Raw genomic sequence first — 18,105 nt, forward strand, 5'->3', positions numbered from 1 at the left:
CACGCTCACCTCGCTCCGCCATCTTCTTCTTCCTTCTCTCCGTTGTTGCCGCCCCTCGCCGTCGCGCCATCCCTCTAGTCTTCGCACTACCCCGCCGCATCGCCGCCGCGGGGCCGTGTTTTAGTCGTCGCCGCGCCCTTCCTCATCAGCTTCTTGCCGTCATGTAGCACGACAGAGACTGGGACGGCTCCACCGTCCATGCGGACCACATCGACTGCCTCCGCAAGACGCGGCGGCTGCCCGGCAGGGATTATGTGCGGGTCCGTCTCACGCCGGAGAGGGAGATCACGCCGGCGCCGGAGGAAGGCGAGCGGGTAATCTTTCGCTCCCATTTCCTACGCGGACTTGGCCTGCCCGCGAGCGCCTTCTTCCGCTCCTTTCTTGAATTCTACCAGCTCCAGCCGCACCACCTCACTCCAAACACGGTGGTGCTGCTGTCCGCCTTCGTCACCCTGTGCGAGGGCTTCCTTGGCGTTCTCCCCACCCTCGAGCTCTGGGAGAATTCTTCCAGTCCAAGCTCGGCACCCGCATGCAGGGCGTGCCGGCTCAGAGCGGCGCCTTCATCGCGATGAGGAGGCCGGCAGCCGACAACCCCTTCCCTGCCATCACGCTGATCCAATCGGTGAAGCTCTGGCAGAAATCATACTTCTACGTGAAGAACGTCGCCCCGCAAGGCGACTTTGTCAACTTGCCGGCTTACGTAGCCGGCCCGCCGACTGGGAGGCGGCCTCAGTGGTCCTATCGGGCCAAAACGCTGTCGTCGGCTGGAGCCGCCGTCGTCGCCCGACTCCGGGTAATGATCCAGTCGGAGGGCCTGACCGGGTCCGACCTGCTGGCAACCTTCGTGGAGCGCCGGGTGCTCCAGCTCCAAAGCCGCCCTCATTTGATCTGTCAAATGAGCGGCCAACTCGATCCGAGTCGGATGTGCACCAAGGAGATGCCTCATGACGAGGTAGCTCACATGGTGAACTATCTCGCGAACTACAAGCTCTCCGCGGAGTGGCAGTTTGGCAAGGAGTCGTACTCCCGTGCCAATCCTCCGCCTGCGGTAAGCTTTCTTTTTCTTCTCTTCTTTACTTTTGTCACCAAGTTTCTCTTGGCCGACTCTGACCAGTCGGTTTGTCTTGATAGACCCTCCTCCTTCGACCATCAGCCGGGGCATCGGGGGCGGACCGCCAATTTCTCCCCGACCGGGCGGCGCATGACCTAGACGACCCCGACTTGGGGGCGGCCGCCATGGACGACAACACCGAGGGAGGAGGCGGCGAAGCAGACGGCGAAGCAGGCGGCTCCGGGCTTAGATCCAGCTTTGCCGACTGGCTGGATGACGACGAGGCGGAAATCATCCCGCGCCGCCAACCGTCGTCCGATCAAGGCACGGGCTCATTGCCGCGCCGGCTGCCCGAGGTGGCGCGCGGAAGCGCCGGGCCGCGTCGGGCCTATTCGGCAGTCGGCCGAAGAAGCCTAAGAGCACGGCGGCGGCGACCAGGCGGGACGAGGCTGCCGCGAAGGCGGCCCGCTTCCGCAAGGTGGTGAAGCAGCCGCAAAAGATTTCAGCGTAAGTGTCAACCTTCTCGCGTATTCCTTCTTTTTTGTCGATACTCTTCTTCTGAATCCTTGTTTTGATTCATCAAACAGGGCTCCGCTCTCTCTTGAGCGGACCGCTGCTGCCTCCATGGTTGGATCGGCGGGAGGATCCGCGAGCACCCGCCGCATGGACCCCCATGCCGAGCTTCAAGCGGCGACGGAGAGGAACGCGCGGGAGGCGCGGGAGGCGGAGGAGCTGAGGGCGGCCGCCGCCAAGGCGGCGCAGGGGATGGCGGAGGAGTCGGCGAAGGCGCAAGCCGACGCAGCGGCCAAGGCTCAGGCGGAGGCTGCAGCCGCAGAGGCAGCGGCAGGGGCCTTGCTTGTCACCCCACTGCGCGCCGTGGCGCCCGAGATCCCGGAGCCCCCGCCGGAGGAAGCCGGTGGTGACCTGCCGGGGATGGAGAGGGAGGAGGGCGACGTCGTTGTCCAGGAGAGGGAGGCGGCACCGCCATCGCTGACTGGGGCGGACCAAGGCAGCCGGCCTAGCGCGCTGCCCGCGCGACCGGCTGGGGGCGAGCCGGCCGCGAGGGCGGACCTTGTGGTCCGGACACCATCGTGCCAGCGCGCGGGGAAGGCGACTTCGGCGCCGGATCCGCAGAAGGCCGCGGGCTCTAGCTCGTCGGCCAGGATCCAGAGGCGGCCAGCGCCAGCTCGGGGTGGACGCCGGGTGGTGGGACAGCCGTGGTAAACGTGGCGGCGCTAGAAGTCCGGAACCGGCTTCAGGCCCAGGCCGCCGTGCTGAGGCAGTACAACCAAGAGTTCCTCGCGATACGGACGATCATTCGGGTAAGTCTTCCCGCTTTTTGTTTCTTGATCTTGATTTCTCCCGTGGGGGCACGTCAGCGCACCCACTGGGTGTAGTCCCCGAGTTCCGAGTCGGCTGCTGAGCAGGCGGCTTGGAACTTCTTAGTAGACTTTGATTGCTTATCTTGCTCTTGTTCGCTTCTCTGTCCGACTTGCAGGACTACCATAACCTCCGCGCGGCTGCCTTCAACTCCCAGGCTCGGGAGCTGTCCCAGAAGACCGCTGATCTAACCGAGAGCCGGAGTAAGTGCTTCATCTTTTATCTCACGTGGGGGCGCGTCAGCGCACCCACTGGGTGTAGTCCCCGAGATTCGGGCCGACTGCTGAGCAGTCGGTCGGATCTTTCCTGGTGACTTCTTTCTTATTGCTTTTTTCTTCTTTGTCATATCTGCAGAGGCTAATGCCGACCTGAGGGAGCAGTTGGGTGGGGCCCAGACCGCCCTTCACGCCAAGGAAGCCGAGTTCAACGCCTTGGCCCAGGAGCGTGACCGCTTGGCCAAGAGGCTGGCCGACCAGGAGGAGAGCCACAGGGCGGCCCTGAAGGCGGTGCGGGACAATGAGGCCGCCCTCCACGCCGAGTACGAGACCGAGGCGGCGAGCTGGGATGAGGCGAGGCAATCGCTGACCAATGGCTACGGCCAAATTGAAGACTTGGTTAACGGTAGGCTTCCTTCTTCTTCGCTCCATTGCTTGCCGCTTGCCATTTGGTCCATTCTTTGACTTTGTGTTTTTTCTCTTTCTCTTCCTTTCTTTCTTGTGCAAAGTACTTCCCTGGTTACTCTACTGCCGCCAACCAGGTCGTCGAGGCCCACCGCAAGGCGCGAAGGCAGGCTGGTGTTGAGATCGCGCTGAATGCTCGTCGGTCGCTTGAGGAGCAGCTTCTGGCGATCCAAGCCAGCCTCCAGCCGACTCACCGCATGCTCCGTCGTCTTCAACGCGTTGGGGCGCAAGTGCTGGCCGCCCTCTGGCCCGGCGAGGTGGTTCCCCGTACCCCCAGTCGGACTGCCGACTGGCTGGAGGTAGCGGTTGGACGCTTTGAGGCCTGGAAGGCTTCTGCGGCTCAGTCAGGCGCTAGAGTTCGTCAAAGCTTGGTATCCCGAGCTGAGCTTGGACCAACTAGCCACCTAGTGGCAGGAGGCTGACGAGGAGCTGGAGGCGGTGCGGCCGGATATCATCCAACGCGCCTCGGCAATCGCCGACTACACCGACACCAGCGCCTTTGCTCCTGAGGTGGATGATGACGGCGTTGCTCAGTCGGAGGAATGGTTCGGGTTGAACCCAGCAGATGGTGAGGACTCGGCGGAGGAGATCGACTCCAGCGATGAGGGCGAAGAGGAGGAGGGAGAGGATGGTGAAGACGCCGTGCCAGACGGTGGAGCGACCGGCCAGCCTCAACTTGATCGTGCCTCCAGCAACGAGGTGCGTGCGAGCGCGCCGCCTGCAGCCGGCGATGATCAAGACAAGACTCGCCAGCCGGCCACTCCTCCAGCCGGCACTGCCGCCTCCACTGACCTGCCCGGCTCGCCTGTTCACCCTTAGCCTGATCTGCCGCCTTTACTTTCCTGTTTTGTTACTCTTTGAACAATATTTTGTTAAATTTGCGCAGTTCCACCCACTGGGGGTGTATTCAAACTATGTTGAATGCCGGCCTTTCAAAGGCCTTTTGTGTAAATATAAGCATGCATGTGTTTGGCTTCCAATTGCTCTTGCTTTTCATCCTTTGGCTGTTTCCTTTATCGCCCTCCCTTGGTCGCCGCCTTCCCAGCCGGACAGCTGCTCTGCAGTCTGTGGCTGGAGAAGTGCTTGGCCGGTTGGGAGGGCAAGTACTCTAGCTTTCTTAGATTGTAGCAAGGTGAATGGGAAGCCGGCCAGCCGACTGTTCTGATAGCCGGATGGCGGGGTGGGAGGCCGGCTTGTGTTATATAAGTTCGTTAGTCCTTAGCCGTTTTTCGTGTGGGCATCCTTTCCTGCCTTTGGCTCTTTCCAGTCGGTCAGTCGGTTCTTCGAGCTGCGACTTTCAACAAGAGAGGGCTCGGGTACCGACACACTACTTGTCTGACTGCAGGCATAACTTTAATATAACTCAAGGCGGCGAGTCCCCGGGCCGACTGATCGAACCCGGTGCCGGACAGAAAATCAAATGTAATAATACATTCATAGGTATGACACTCGTCATACATAGATAAAAGATGGCAGTCCCCAAGTGCTCCTCGGGGGGCCGGTTGTCTTGTACTTAATACAAAAGGTAGCGTGGTACATACTGCTTTTAACTGTAAAATCTTCTGAGGAGATTGGCGTTCCATGGTCGTTCCGACTCCTTGCCGGAATCATCTCTCTTGCGTGCCTTCGGCTTCTGTGCGTCGATCAGGTAGTAGGAGTCGTTGCCTAGGGCCTTGCTAATGACGAAGGGGCCTTCCCAAGGGGCCGAGAGCTTGTGTTGGCCGACTGTTCGCTGGATCAGCCGGAGCACAAGATCGCCTTCTTGGAAGGATCTTGGCTTGACCTTCCGGTTGTGGTAACGGCGCAAACCCTGCTAGTAGATGGCGGACCGACTGAGTGCTAATAGCCGGCCCTCTTCCAGCAGGTCGACGCCGTCTTCTCGCGCTTCCTTGGCCTCCGCCTCTGTGTACATGGTGACCCGAGGCAAGTCGAACTCAATGTCAGTTGGGATGACAGCCTCGGCACCATATACAAGGAAGAAAGGAGTGAAGCCAGTTGACTTGTTTGGGGTAGTACGCAGACTCTAGAGGACAGCCGGCAGCTCATCGAGTCAGCAGCCGGCCGATCGCTCCAGTGGTACGACCAGTCGGGGCTTGATGCCGGAGAGGATGAGGCCGTTTGCTCGCTCGACCTGGCCGTTTGACTGCGGGTGGGCAACGGACACTAAGTCCAGTCGGATGCCCTGTGTCGCGCAGAAACGTGCCAGTGCTCCTTTGGCAAAATTCGTGCCATTGTCGGTGATGATGCTGTGTGGTATGCCATACCGAGTGGTGATATCTGCGATGAATGTCATGGCAGTCGGCCCATTCAGCTTCTTGATTGGCTTCGCTTCAATCCACTTGGTGAATTTGTCCACGGCGACAAGCAGATGTGTCATGCCGCCGCGCGCCGTATTGAATGGGCCCACCATATCCAATCCCCAGACGGCAAAGGGCCAGGTGAGGGGGATGGTCTTGAGTGCAGAAGCCGGCAGGTGTTGGTTGGAGCTGAAGACTTGGCACCCTTTGCAGCATTTGACTAATTCCTTGGCGTCTTCCAAAGCAGTCGGCCAGAAGAACCCATGGCGGAAAGCTTTGGTGACAAGTGATCTTGAGGCCGCGTGGTGGCCGCATTCGCCTTGGTGGATATCCTTGAGGATTGCTATGCCCTTCTCTGGCTCGACGCAGCGCAGGAATACTCCAGTGACGCTTCGCCTAACGAGTTCTCTGTTCACTATTGTGTATGCTCCGGCTCGGCGTTGAACTTATCTTGCCGAGATCTCGTCAGTCGGCAGCTCTCTGTTTACCAGAAAGTTGAGGATGGGTTGGGCCCATGACGGAGCTGCGACTTCTTCTATTGCCAACACGGCTACTGCGACCAGGGCGGGTGGGTTGGGTGGTGAAGAGTTGGAGTCGGCCACCGCCTGTTGTGTCGTTGCAGTCCCCGGGCCGGGTTTTGAAGTCCCTGAGCCGGGTGCGACTACGGCAGTCCCAGGGCCGCCTGTCGAAGTCCCCGAGCCGCCTGCTGGGTTCCCCAAGTCGGATCCGACTGCATCAGGGGCAGGCGGTACGAAGATGGAGTCTGATTCTGGAGACGGCTTGACAGACGGCTTGAGGAGGCGTTGGAGAGAGACGCCGGTTGGTATAGCTTGTCGGGTGGAGCCGATTCATGCCAGGGCATCTGCTTGCTCGTTGTCGGCCCGTGGCACGTGGAGGAACTCGCATCCTTCGAAGTATCCGCTGATTTGCTGAACAAGGAAGCGGTAGCTCGCCATGTTTGCGTCCTTGGCGTCCCAGTCGCCAGATGATTGTTGGACCACCAAGTCCGAGTCGCCATAGCACAGGATCCGGCGGATGCCGAGCTCTTTGGCTAGCCGGAGCCCGTGTATGAGCGCCTCGTATTCGGCCACATTGTTGGAGACGGCAAAATGAATTTGCAATGTGTATCGGAGTTTGTCGCCCTTGGGAGAGGTGAGGACGATGCCGACTCCCAAGCCGGTGCGCATCTTGGACCCATCGAAGTGCATCCGCCAATGAGTGGACTCGGAAGCCGGCGGTAGGTACTGGGTCTCGGCCCAGTCGACAAGGAAGTCGGCCAATGCTTGGGACTTGATGGCGGTGCGAGGCTGGTAGAAGATCGTGTAAGGAGCCAGCGCAATGGCCCACTTAGCCACCCGACCAGATGCATCCCGGCTGCCTATGATCTCGGCAAGCGGGGCAGTGCATACGACCGTGATGGGATGCTCTTGAAAGTAGGGCTTCAGCTTCTTGGCGGCAAAGTATACTCCATAGCACATCTTCTGGTAGTGTGTGTAGTTTTGCTTCGAGGTGGACAATACTTCGCTTAAATAGTACATCGGCCTCTGGACTAACTGAGCCCGGCCTTCTTCTGGGCGTTGGACCACAATAACTGTGCTGACCACTCGGCTAGTCGCGGAAATGTAAAGGAGCATGGGCTCTTTTTCAGTCGGCGCTGCCAGGACAGGCGGTGTGGTCAGCATCTTCTTCAACTCGTGGAAAGCTTGGTCTGCTTGGTCGTTCCACTCGAAGTGGGTGGACTTCTTCATGAGTCGGTACAGGGGGAGAGCCTTCTCTCCTAGCCAACTGATGAAGCGGTTTAGGGAGGCCAGGCACCCGGTGAACTTTTGAACGTCTCGCAGCTTGGTAGGAATCTCCATTCTCTCTATGGCCTTGATCTTCACTGGGTTGCACTCGATGCCGCGTTCGGAGACCAAGAAGCCTAGAAGCTGGTCGGCTGGTACTCCGAACACGCACTTCTCAGGGTTCAGCTTGATCTGAAATCGGCGCAAGTTGTCAAATGTTTCTTTGAGGTCTTCCAGCAGGGTGCCGCGCTTCTCCGTCTTCACCACAATATCGTCTACATAGGCGTGGGCATTTCTGCCGAGTTGCTTGAGGAGGCATTTCTGCATGCAACGCTGAAAAGTGGCACCGGCATTTCTCAAGCCGAATGTCATAGTCAGGTAGCAGAAAGCTCCGAATGGTGTGATGAAGGCGGTCTTCAGGCGGTCAGCTGGATCCAACTTGATCTGGTGGTAGCCTGAGTAAGCATCCAAGAAACTCAACAGCTCGCATCCGGCTGTGGAGTCTATCACTTGATCGATTCATGGTAAGGCAAATGGATCTTTGGGTCAGGCTTTGTTGAGGCTGGTGTAATCTATAAACATGCACCATTTATTGTTTTTCTTCAACACCAGGACCGGGTTGGCAAGCCATTCTGGAAAAAACACCTCCATAATGAAGCCGGCTGCCAGGAGCCGGGTTATCTCTTCTCCTACAATCCTTCTCTTCTCTTCCGATAGTCGGCGGAGAGGTTGCTTGACTGGTTTTGCATCTGCTCGAACGTGTAGCTTGTGCTCGGCGAAATCCTTCGGAACACCCGGCATGTCCTTTGGGGACCATGCAAAGATGTCCCGATTCTCACGGAGGAAATCAACGAGCTCACCTTCCTATTTGTTGTCCAGGTTTGCACCAATGACAGCAAACCTCTCCGGGTTCTCCGGGTCCAGAGGTATCTTCTTCGTTTCCTTGGCCAGCTAGAAGGAACCTTGAGCATCATATTCCTTGGAGTCAGGGGACAGGCCCGGCTGCTTGCCGGCCATGGCCACGACTCGGTCCAACATCTTCTTCTCTTCCGCAATCACGAGGGACTCGGCCAGCCGGCTGCTGGCTGCAGCACACTCGGAGGATTTCTTGTAGTCTCCGGCTATGGTGATGATTCCCTTCGAACTCGGCATCTTCATCTTGAGGTAGGCATAGTGGGGCACAGCCATGAACTTGGCCAGGGCAGGTCAGCCAAGCAATGCGTGGTAAGGGCTCTCTAGATCCACCACTTCAAACCAGATCGCCTCTCGGCGGAAGTGACCCTTGTCTCCGAAGAGAACGTCTATCTTGATCTTGCCTATCGGGGAACAGGACAGGCCGGGTACGATGCCATGGAACACAGTCCGGCTTGGCATGAGATGCTTCGTCTTGACGTTCAGCTTCTCCATGGTGTCGCGGTACAGTATGTTGATGCTGCTTCCACCGTCAATCAGCACACGGGAGAAACGGGCAGCTCGTCTTTCAGTCGCGAGGGTGGCGTCCAACACCAATGCATACGAGCCGGGAGACGGCATCACCTCTGGGTGATCGGCCCGGCTCCAGCTGATAGGCTTCTCAGACCAATGCATAAACTCTGGGTTGCTAGAGGCCACCGCGTTGACTTCTTGGTGCTGTCGGCGCCGACTGCGCTTGTCTTCAATTTGGCTTGTGAAGACGACGTAGGCGGCGTGCTCATCTGGGAACTCATCTTGAATGGCTCCGATTGCTGGTCGAGCAGCCGACTGCTGAGGGGCTGGAGGCGGCGGGCCAGCAGGTGGAGGCGGCACCAGCCCTTCGCCCTTGGAGATCCGCGTGAGCCAATGGCACTTCCGGGTCGTGTGGTTGGATGGCTTCGCGCCGCTGTGGAACTTGCAGGGGGCATCAAGGGTTTGCTCGTAGGAGAAAGCCGGCTGCCAAGCCGTCCTGCCGCCCTTCTGCTTCTTGGGCATGGGCCGCCCTTCAGGTTGTTCGTCTTCGACTGTGGCTACTTGCCGACTGGTGGAAGGCGGCACAGGGGCCTTGCGCTTGCTGTCGTTCTGGTAAGGGCGTCGATTGGAGTCGCCAGCCGGCGTCTTGGGAGCCAGAGCGAGTACCTTTCCAGAGGCATCCACTCGAAGCTCGGTCTTCATTGAGGAGTCGGCCGTGGCGTACTTGTCTGCTATGATCAGCAGCTCGTCGAGGGTAGTCGGCTCATCGCAGAGGAGTCGGTGCTTGAGGAGGGTGCCCTCTCGGCACCCGGCGGTGAAGTACTCTATGGCTTGAACCTCGTGCACCCCTTCGCAGGAGTTGCGGAGCTCGGCCCAACGCGTGAGGTAGTCGCGAGTTGATTTGCTGGGCCCTTGGACGCACAAGGAGAGCTGGCGGGGCTTGGGAGGCCGCTTGTACGTGCTGGTGAAGTTGCGGATGAAGACTTCCATGAAGTCTAGCCAGCTGTTGATGCTGTAGGGCTTGAGGCTGTTCAACCAAGTGCGTGACGTGCCTTGAAGCATGAGCGGGACGTACTTCACGGCAACGCGCCTGTTGCCGTTCGCTATGCGGACTGCAGTGGAGTAGTCGATCAACCAGTCTTCCGGCTTCACGGAGCCGTTGTATTTTGGCGTGTCTCTTGGGAGCGAGAATCCTTTGGGGAAGGGTTCGTCGTGGATGCGGGGGCCAAAGCAAGGCGGGTCGATATCATCTTCTTCTTCTAGCGCCAGGGATCGCGCTAGGCGGTCGATCCGGTGGCGGGCGTCATTCTCGCCGACTCCTTCGCAGTGGCCCTGTCGGCCACCGAGAGTCGGATGCATGACAGGCGGCGGGGTGAGATATCTCTCCCCACGAGGCAGGGGAGGAGGCGGATCGCCTCGTCGTTCCACAGCTCGGGGGCGGCCTTCTGCGTCGCGCTCGATGGTGAGCCGAGTCCGACTCCGGCTAGCAGCCAGCTCCTTGTCTTTTCTCGCGCAGGCGCCGTCTGCAGTCGGCGTCCGGGATGTCGCGTCGTGCTCTCGGCATGGGGGAGGACTTTCAGCGCGGGCGCTGGCTTCATGCCGCTCTGCGGCCGCGTCGATCAGCTGCTGGATGCGTCTAGTCATGTAGGGAAGCTCGTCGGCCCCCAGCCCGTTCAGCTCGTCTACGGCCGCCTGAGCGGCACGCAGGTTCTCGAGTGGCGTGGCGTAGACTGGGCGGTCTGCTCCCAGCATGTTGGCGATGGCTGCACCGCGCTTCTTGACGAAGCCGGCTCGGCTCGGCCCGCTAGGAGGCGGCGCGGTCAACTTCGCGCTGGTGAGCCTCAGTGAGGCGTCTCATGGATGCTATCTTCTGGCCCTCTGCGATGAGGGCGAGGCGGCGTGCCTCCAGTGTCTCGGCGTCGGCGTCGGCCGGGATGGGGACGGACAAGTCGTGCAGCGCCGCTTGTAGGGCGTCGTGGGCGTTCTCGCCAGAGGCGGCGCCGTGGCTGATGACCAACACCTCAGTGACAGCGCTGCTGCCGCTGTTGGCTCGAGGAAGAGGGTCGTTGATGATCACCACGTTGGTGGGGAAGGCGTCAAGCGATGCCGTGTTGGAGTCGACGATCATCGGGTCGGTGGAGCCAACCGACTCCAAGTCCACAGCAAGCTCGCTGGAGACGTGAAGCTGGTCGAGGAGGCTGACGAGGTGGCTCTCGGGGCAGTCTGTGCCCGCGTCAGACGCAGGCTCGTCGGAGATGCGAGCCTCGCCAAGAAGATCGGCGAGGCAGCTCGCCGCGCAGGCGTCATCGACGCTTCGCAGCGCGTCGGGGCAAGCGCCATCGGGCGTGCCGGGCTGGCTACGCTCGCTGGGGAGGAAAATGGTTCCCGTCCAGAATAGGTCTCCGGACGACGGTGCACCTGGCCCCACGGTGGGCGCCAAATGTTGGGTGGTAGGTGCGACATATGCCAACGGATGGCTTATCATTGTGGGAGCCAGTAAGACGTCGCCGGTGCCTGGAAACGGGATAAGGCGAAGACATGCACGCCGGCGAATCTTACCCAGTTTCGGGGCTCTCCGTGGAGATAACACCCCTAGTCCTACTTTGCGGGGTCTCTGCATGATCACTATATCAACACAAGTGGCTACAAGTGGCTCCTTGAGCTGTTTGGTCAGAGGAAGAATAAGGGCAAGGCTAGCTCTTCTCTTCTCTCTACATGGTGTCTAAAAACCTCTCAGAGATCAACCCTTTGCATGCGTGCCCTGGGGGGTTTATATAGGCCTACCCCTCAGGGGTACAATGGTAATCCGGCTGGACGTGGGTCCAGGCCGTTAGTGTTTGTATTCGCCGCTTCTCCGCCGGCTGCTGGGGCCCGCCGACTGGTGGGTCCCGCCAGCGGCTGGTTACTGTAGCCTCACCCCTGCTGACGAGGGCTTCGTCGAGGTAAGGATGGCTACAGTGCCGCCGTCTGGCGAGCTCTCACTGTAGCCTTACCCCGTCTTGTCTTCTTAATGATGCACATACTTTGAGGGAGGGAGGTGGCCGGCTATTGGGAGCCGGCTACGCCCCCGGCCGACTAGGGGAGGCCTGGCCGCCTTCGAGCATCTCTCTGGCTGAAGGGGCCCGCCGCCCGCGGGCCGTACTGGCGCCTGTCGTGGGTGGCGTCATGGTCAACGTGGCAACAATGCCACGCCGGAAGGGGGATGGCCGACCCGTATGACGCACTGTGGCCACGCGTGCTCCGGGATTCGGGGGTGGTAGGCTGTACTGTAGCCACGCCCCGTCTCATCACCGTTAGGTGGGTGCAGTCCTTGAGGGTGCAATCTCGGCCGCTTGCTGGGAGCCGGTCCTCTCGTGGCCGGCATCGTGGAGTCGGTCTTCTTGCGGCCGGCTTCTGGGAGTCGGTCTCCTTGGGGCCGGCTTCCTGGAGTCGGCCATCTTGTGGTTATCTTCGGGAAGGTTCTTGAGGTCGGGTCGCCTTCCGGTAGTCGGCCTATGAGACAGCCGGCCAGGGAAAGGCGGCCCTGTGTGTTGGATGCTTGAAGGCTCAATCGGCTTGATAATTTCTTGAAGTGTCAGGGGGAGCCGATTAGGCTACCCGTGGCCATTTACTCCGACACGCCACCATTATGAGATTAGAGCGTGAGAACTATTCGAGACGACACCACTATCATTGTTCAAATGATGTTACCAAAACACAAATAACCAAAAAGAACTCCCCCTAAACAAACAAGAGATGAGGATCCCCTCCCCTAGCCCCATAGCATCGAAGCCATAGTTGGACGCAGATATGAGCGGCTGTAGGATCTGGATAGATCATTAAAGGATCATATCTTTATGGCTTAAAAGTGTTTTGTGTGTTGTTTAGCTAAACTAACAGATTATATTTATTTTTGAAAATGGTTACATCATCCGCTAAACACAGACTCCACGAAAACCGAGGGGCTCATATTGGCTTCCGTAGGGCAGTACTCAAACGAAACTTTTGAAAACTACGGCATAAAACGTACAAATCTTCATAAATAGACATATAGGTTTCATGTGTTGTTTAGGACAGAGGATTCTCTTTATCATAGAATGGAAATAAAGTTTTTTTAAATGGAAATTAAAGCTGTTTTAGCAGAAGAAGAAAATTACACTTTTTTTAGGCTAGAAAATTACACTGACAAGATTACACTAGGCCCTGATTAAATGGGCCCAGAAATGCGGATAGAGCCCTAATTTTTTTGAAGCCCAACTAGGCCTAGTTCTGGACCGCAATAGCCCAATCGACCAGTGTGATTCGGTACGGCCCACGGGTCTGACGGATGGACGCGCCCTAACTCGCAGATCGCACTTCGCAAGCCGCGCCGCCGCCGCTCCCCACGCTCGTCGGGCACACGCCGTTCAGGCCACTCCACTCCGCCCACCCGTCCGCCCTCCCCCACGCGGCGAATCCGTCGCCTCCCTCGCGGCGCGGTGGCCACGTCTCTGCGCTCCCCCTCCCCAGGGTTGCGCGCCGGCGGCGAGCCCCGCAATAGGGCAAAGCGCGACTGAATCGGCGGCCAGTCGGAGGCGCCGGGCGGGGGCGGCACCGCGGCAGGCTGCCAGCGAATAGGCCGGTTGCCGCTCCATTCGTCTTCGGCTGATGGCTGTCGACGCCATGTTCCCTGTCCTGCGCTTCTCCGACTACTTCACTCGGCCGTCGGTCGAGGAGCTGGTCGAGAGGGAGGCGGCTGACCCGGGCTACTGCAGCAGGGTTCCAGATTTCGTCGTCGGCAGGGTGAGGTATGGGCAGGTTAAGTTCTCTGGCAGCACCGATGTGAGGGGGCTGGACCTGAACGAAATCGTCAAGTTTGGCCGCCATTCTGTGGTGGTTTACCGGGACGAGGCTGGCAAGCCGGCCGTAGGGCATGGCCTCAATAAAGCTGCAGAGGTGACCCTGAAGCTGGATTTGAGTACACTTCCGAAACCCGGCCTCCTAGTTGAGTTGCTAAGGTGCCGCGCGAAGAAGCAAGGTGCTAGGTTTCTCTCGTTCAATCCTGTGAATGGTAGCTGGAAGTTCGAGGTTGATCACTTCAGTAGGTTTGGCCTTGTGGACGAGGAGGATGATGATGTTGCCATGGATGAGCCGGCTGTACGACAACCGATTGCTGAAGCAAGAGACCCACCTTCCAATGGGCATGAACTGGAGCTTTCGCATTCGTTGCCTGCTCATCTTGGGCTTGACCCTGCAAAGATGCAGGAAATGCGGATGGCATTGTTTCCCAATGATGAGGAAGAAGAAGACATGGTGGATGGCTTTCCATCTGATCACAGACACCTCAGCAGAGAAAGGATGAATGTGGATTCACCCAACACAAGTGGTAAAGGTCCGAGGATGAGGTCTCCGTCTCCTTTGCACGGTTCTTCTCAGAAATTTGGAAGGAGATATGGTGTGCTTGCAAGGAAAGAACCACATGCACTGCTGGAATACAATGTAAATTCTACAGAGCTTGGTGCATCTTCTCATGGTATTCTCATGTCTGGAAAAAACAAGGGATTTCCGGTGAGAATGACCAAGGTAGAAGGCTTCAAACTACCAGCTGAGCAAGCAACTCCTGTTGCTGGAAAAGTATATTCTAACTGCATAGTGGATGCTGCTTTATTTATGGGTAGATCATTTCGAGTTGGTTGGGGACCAAATGGCATCCTTCTCCATTCTGGTAGTCCTGTCAATACTCCTGGAACTGGCCTTTCTTCTGTTATTCACATAGAGAAAGTTGCAGGTGATAAAGTTGTGCGTGATGAGCAGAACAAAGTTAAAGAGGAGCTGGCAGAACTATGTTTCTCGGATCCAATGGACCTCCATAAGAGGCTTGACCGCGAAATTCTGGAAACTGAGTCTGACTCGTTTAAATTAAAGCTTCAGAAAGTTGTGGCAAGTCGTTTGGTTTTGCCAGATATTTGCAGATCATATATTGATATCATCGAAAGGCAGCTTGAAATCAGTGATTTATCCATGTCTTCACGTGTGCTGTTAATGCATCAAGTTACAGTTTGGGAGTTAATTAGGGTCCTGTTCTCAGAGAGAGAAGCTGGCAACCAGTTGGAATTTTGTGGTGATGAGGATCAGGAGGGCATGATTTTGGATAAGAAAGAAGGTTCTGTGAACATTGACCCTGAAGCACTTCCTTTGGTTAGGAGAGCAGACTTTAGCAATTGGTTACAGGACAGTGTTTGTCATCGGGTACAAGGAGAGGTGGGTTCTTTAAGTGATGCCAGATACTTGGAGCATATTGTTCTGCATTTGACTGGTCGACAATTGGACACAGCCACAGAAATTGCTGCTTCAAAGGGCGATGTCCGCTTGGCAGTCCTGCTAAGCCAGGCAGGTGGATCGATGTTAAATCGCTCGGATGTTGCTCAGCAGCTGGATCTGTGGAAAATAAATGGTCTGGACTTCGATTATATTGAGGAAGACAGGTTAAAGATATACGAGTTGCTTACTGGTAACATACAAGGCGCTTTACTTGATTCACCAATCGACTGGAAAAGGTACCTTGGTTTAATCATGTGGTATCAGTTGTCACCAGATACATCACTTGATATTATCATTCGGTGTTATCACCAACTACTTGGTGAGGGCAAAGTTCCAAATCCTGTTCCTGTATACATCGATGAAGGACCTCTCGAGGAAGCACTTCAGTGGTCCCCAGGTGACCGGTTTGACATATCTTTTTATTTAATGCTTCTTCATGCAAACCAAGATGAGAAGTTTGGGCTTCTAAAGACTATGTTCAGTGCATTCTCGTCATCGTATGATCCCATGGACTACCATATGATCTGGCATCAACGATCTATTCTCGAAGCTATTGGTGCTTTCAGTACAAATGATCTTCATGTACTGGATTTGAGTTTTGTCCATCAGTTACTGTGTCTTGGGAAGTGCCATTGGGCTATCTACGTCATTCTGCATATGCCACATCTGGATGATGCCCCTTACATCCACGAAAAGTTAATCAGGGAAATTTTGTCGCAGTATTGTGAGATATGGAGCAAAGATGGGGCTCAGAGGCAATATATTGCAGAACTTGGTATACCAGCAGAATGGATACATGAGGCTCTGGTTAGTAACAATATTATAACTTCCTGCTAATTATCTGACATGCAGTCAATGTGTTTTCTTTGATGAAAATTTGTATAACCATTGATTACAAATACTCATGAATGCCACTACGAGAAAAACACTAAACATGAGCCTGCTTAGCTGACAATACCTATATGCAGGCTCTTTATCAAGAATACTATGGAGATCGACAAGGTGCACTGGGGAATTATATTCAATGCGGCAATTGGAAGAAAGCTCATACCATTTTCATGACATCTGTTGCTCATTCTTTGTTTCTGTCATGTAAGTCTTCCCTACACTGCATGCACTAAACAATTAGTTGTAAATACCTGATTCAGTGTTTCACTTTCCTACCTACATAAATATGCAGTTAAACCCACCAAAAAATCCGATCAAAAATCTAGAAGACAGAACTATTCATCCACATTTTCTTACGAAAAGTCCCTTCGTTTATTTTGAATATAATACTACTTACTTTTTTCCAATCTTTTTTAAGAAATTTATTTCTGTTTTTTATTTAATCCAGTTTCAATTATTCTCCTCGATAGATTCTATCTTAAAACATATACATTGCTAACAAACACAATAAAACTTCCCGTTTCTTTCTATTGAGATGAAAAAGGAGAAAAAAATTGGATTTCTACTCACAGGCAGCAACATTCAGTACAATTTGGAACCGTTAACTAGAATTCTCTTGGCTACTCCTCCAGAACCTAATGAAATGAAGATTCTTGTGAATTTCAGTGCTATTTTCCTAGTTACTCTTTTGTTCTTATGCATGACTGAGGATATCTTATCAGTTTTGTTCTGTTTCTGTTAATAAACAATGCATGAGTTTGTAATTGCTTGTCTCTTGGCATATGGTTCAGCCAAACATCAAGAAATCTTTGACATTACAAGTGCTTTGGAGAATCACAAATCTGAAATTGCTGACTGGGACGTTGGTGCTGCAATATACATAGACTATTTCAACATAAAAAACTGCATGCAAGAAGAAAGTACTATGGACGATGATTCAGTAAGTATTCCGTATTTTTACCATTCAAATATTTCCTGAATATTTCCGAGTTGACACAACTTTACTTTATCTTCCAGGATCCACTTGAGAGTAAAAATGAATTGTGCAAGAGTTTCTTCGATCGATTAAATGACTCGCTGGGTATCTGGGGAAGCAAATTACCCATTGAGGCAAGGTAAGATAGTATCTGTTGATGGAATAGATCCATAACCTGCAACTAACCATATATTGATGTTTACATGAAACTGTTAGGCTTCCATGCCATGTTTTAACTTAAGTAACCCTGCTTCCAAGAACACAATTTTGATTTGCAGTGTTCACAAGTTACCATATAATTAGATTTTTTTTTTTTTGCAAGGAGCTATTAATTTGCACCTGAATTATATAATCCATTCCAAAGCTAAGCTTCTTGGTCATTCCTTACACGACTTGGCTGATTCTTTAAGTCCGCCAAGATATTTGTTATTTCTTTTAGAAAAAATGTTCAGGCCCGTTCTCATTCTTATGTAACTGCGGCAGGGCATGCTTCTCGAAGATGGCAGAGGAGCTCTGTGAGCTTCTAATGAGTTGCCCCGGCAAGGGCTCGGCGCCGGATCTCTTCATGAGCTGCTTTCAGACGATGCTCAACGCCCCTGTCCCCAGTGACGACAGGGCGTCCTACCTGCAGGAGGCGGTCTCTGTTTTCACCGACATACTCTGCGGGGACTCATTCTAGGTGACTGATGGCGTAGTTCCTATGGATGATCCATAACGTAGTTTCCGCGTGCTCAAGTCAGTCACGGAATCTGGGTTGGGCAAGAGCTCTGAATCTGCATGCCGCACATATGGAACAAGTCACAAAAAAATTGCGTGTCCGATGCACAGCAGAACCTGCTATGGTCGGTGCAAAGAAGTGCTCATCGTTGTAAACTCCTGAAGTAGTCCGACGATATTTTTTCTGCACGCGTGCCACTTTTCTTGTAATCTGTGTGTGCCGCACCCATTCAGGCATCGTCTTTTTTGTTATTATTACGAAGAACAGCCTCTCATGTAGGGTTGGAAGGTGTATGTCAGTGTGGATTGAAAGATCGAAGAGTTGTTGTAGATCTATCCCCGGGTAAATCGTTGGCTGATCTTTGTAGCGTTGCGCACATGATGTTATCATGTTGCAGAAACCGCGCTTTTTTCGCAGAACCACGTGAAGCTGCTGTGGTTTGTGCAAGGGGTGCCTCGTAACACCGGGGGCGGTGGGCGACATGAATGGATGAATCAATCAACACGGCTCACATGCGGGCTTTTCTTTCTTGTTTTTGTTCGCTCGCTAGGCCCGATCCAGTTTCTGTATCGTGTTATTTCTCATCGGTCCCTCCTCTCCTACTGAAATCATTGGAGGAAATGGTTT

The 18,105-nt window shown here is 55.0% G+C and overlaps 1 protein-coding gene across 1 annotated transcript; it reads left to right on the forward strand.

Moving 5' to 3' along the window:
• Nucleotides 1-12,893: 12,893 nt before the first annotated feature.
• Nucleotides 12,894-17,813, forward strand: LOC109772809 (nuclear pore complex protein NUP96). Its single transcript, XM_020331503.4, has 5 exons — nt 12,894-15,703; nt 15,865-15,988; nt 16,576-16,724; nt 16,802-16,899; nt 17,244-17,813. Exons 1-5 carry the CDS (start codon nt 13,244-13,246, stop codon nt 17,437-17,439), a joined length of 3,027 nt encoding a protein of 1,008 aa, XP_020187092.1. The 5' UTR covers nt 12,894-13,243; the 3' UTR covers nt 17,440-17,813.
• The last annotated feature ends 292 nt before the right edge of the window (nt 17,814-18,105 follow it).

Source organism: Aegilops tauschii, chromosome 4 (assembly GCF_002575655.3).
Source record: "Aegilops tauschii subsp. strangulata cultivar AL8/78 chromosome 4, Aet v6.0, whole genome shotgun sequence".
Classification (NCBI taxonomy): domain Eukaryota; kingdom Viridiplantae; phylum Streptophyta; class Magnoliopsida; order Poales; family Poaceae; genus Aegilops; species Aegilops tauschii.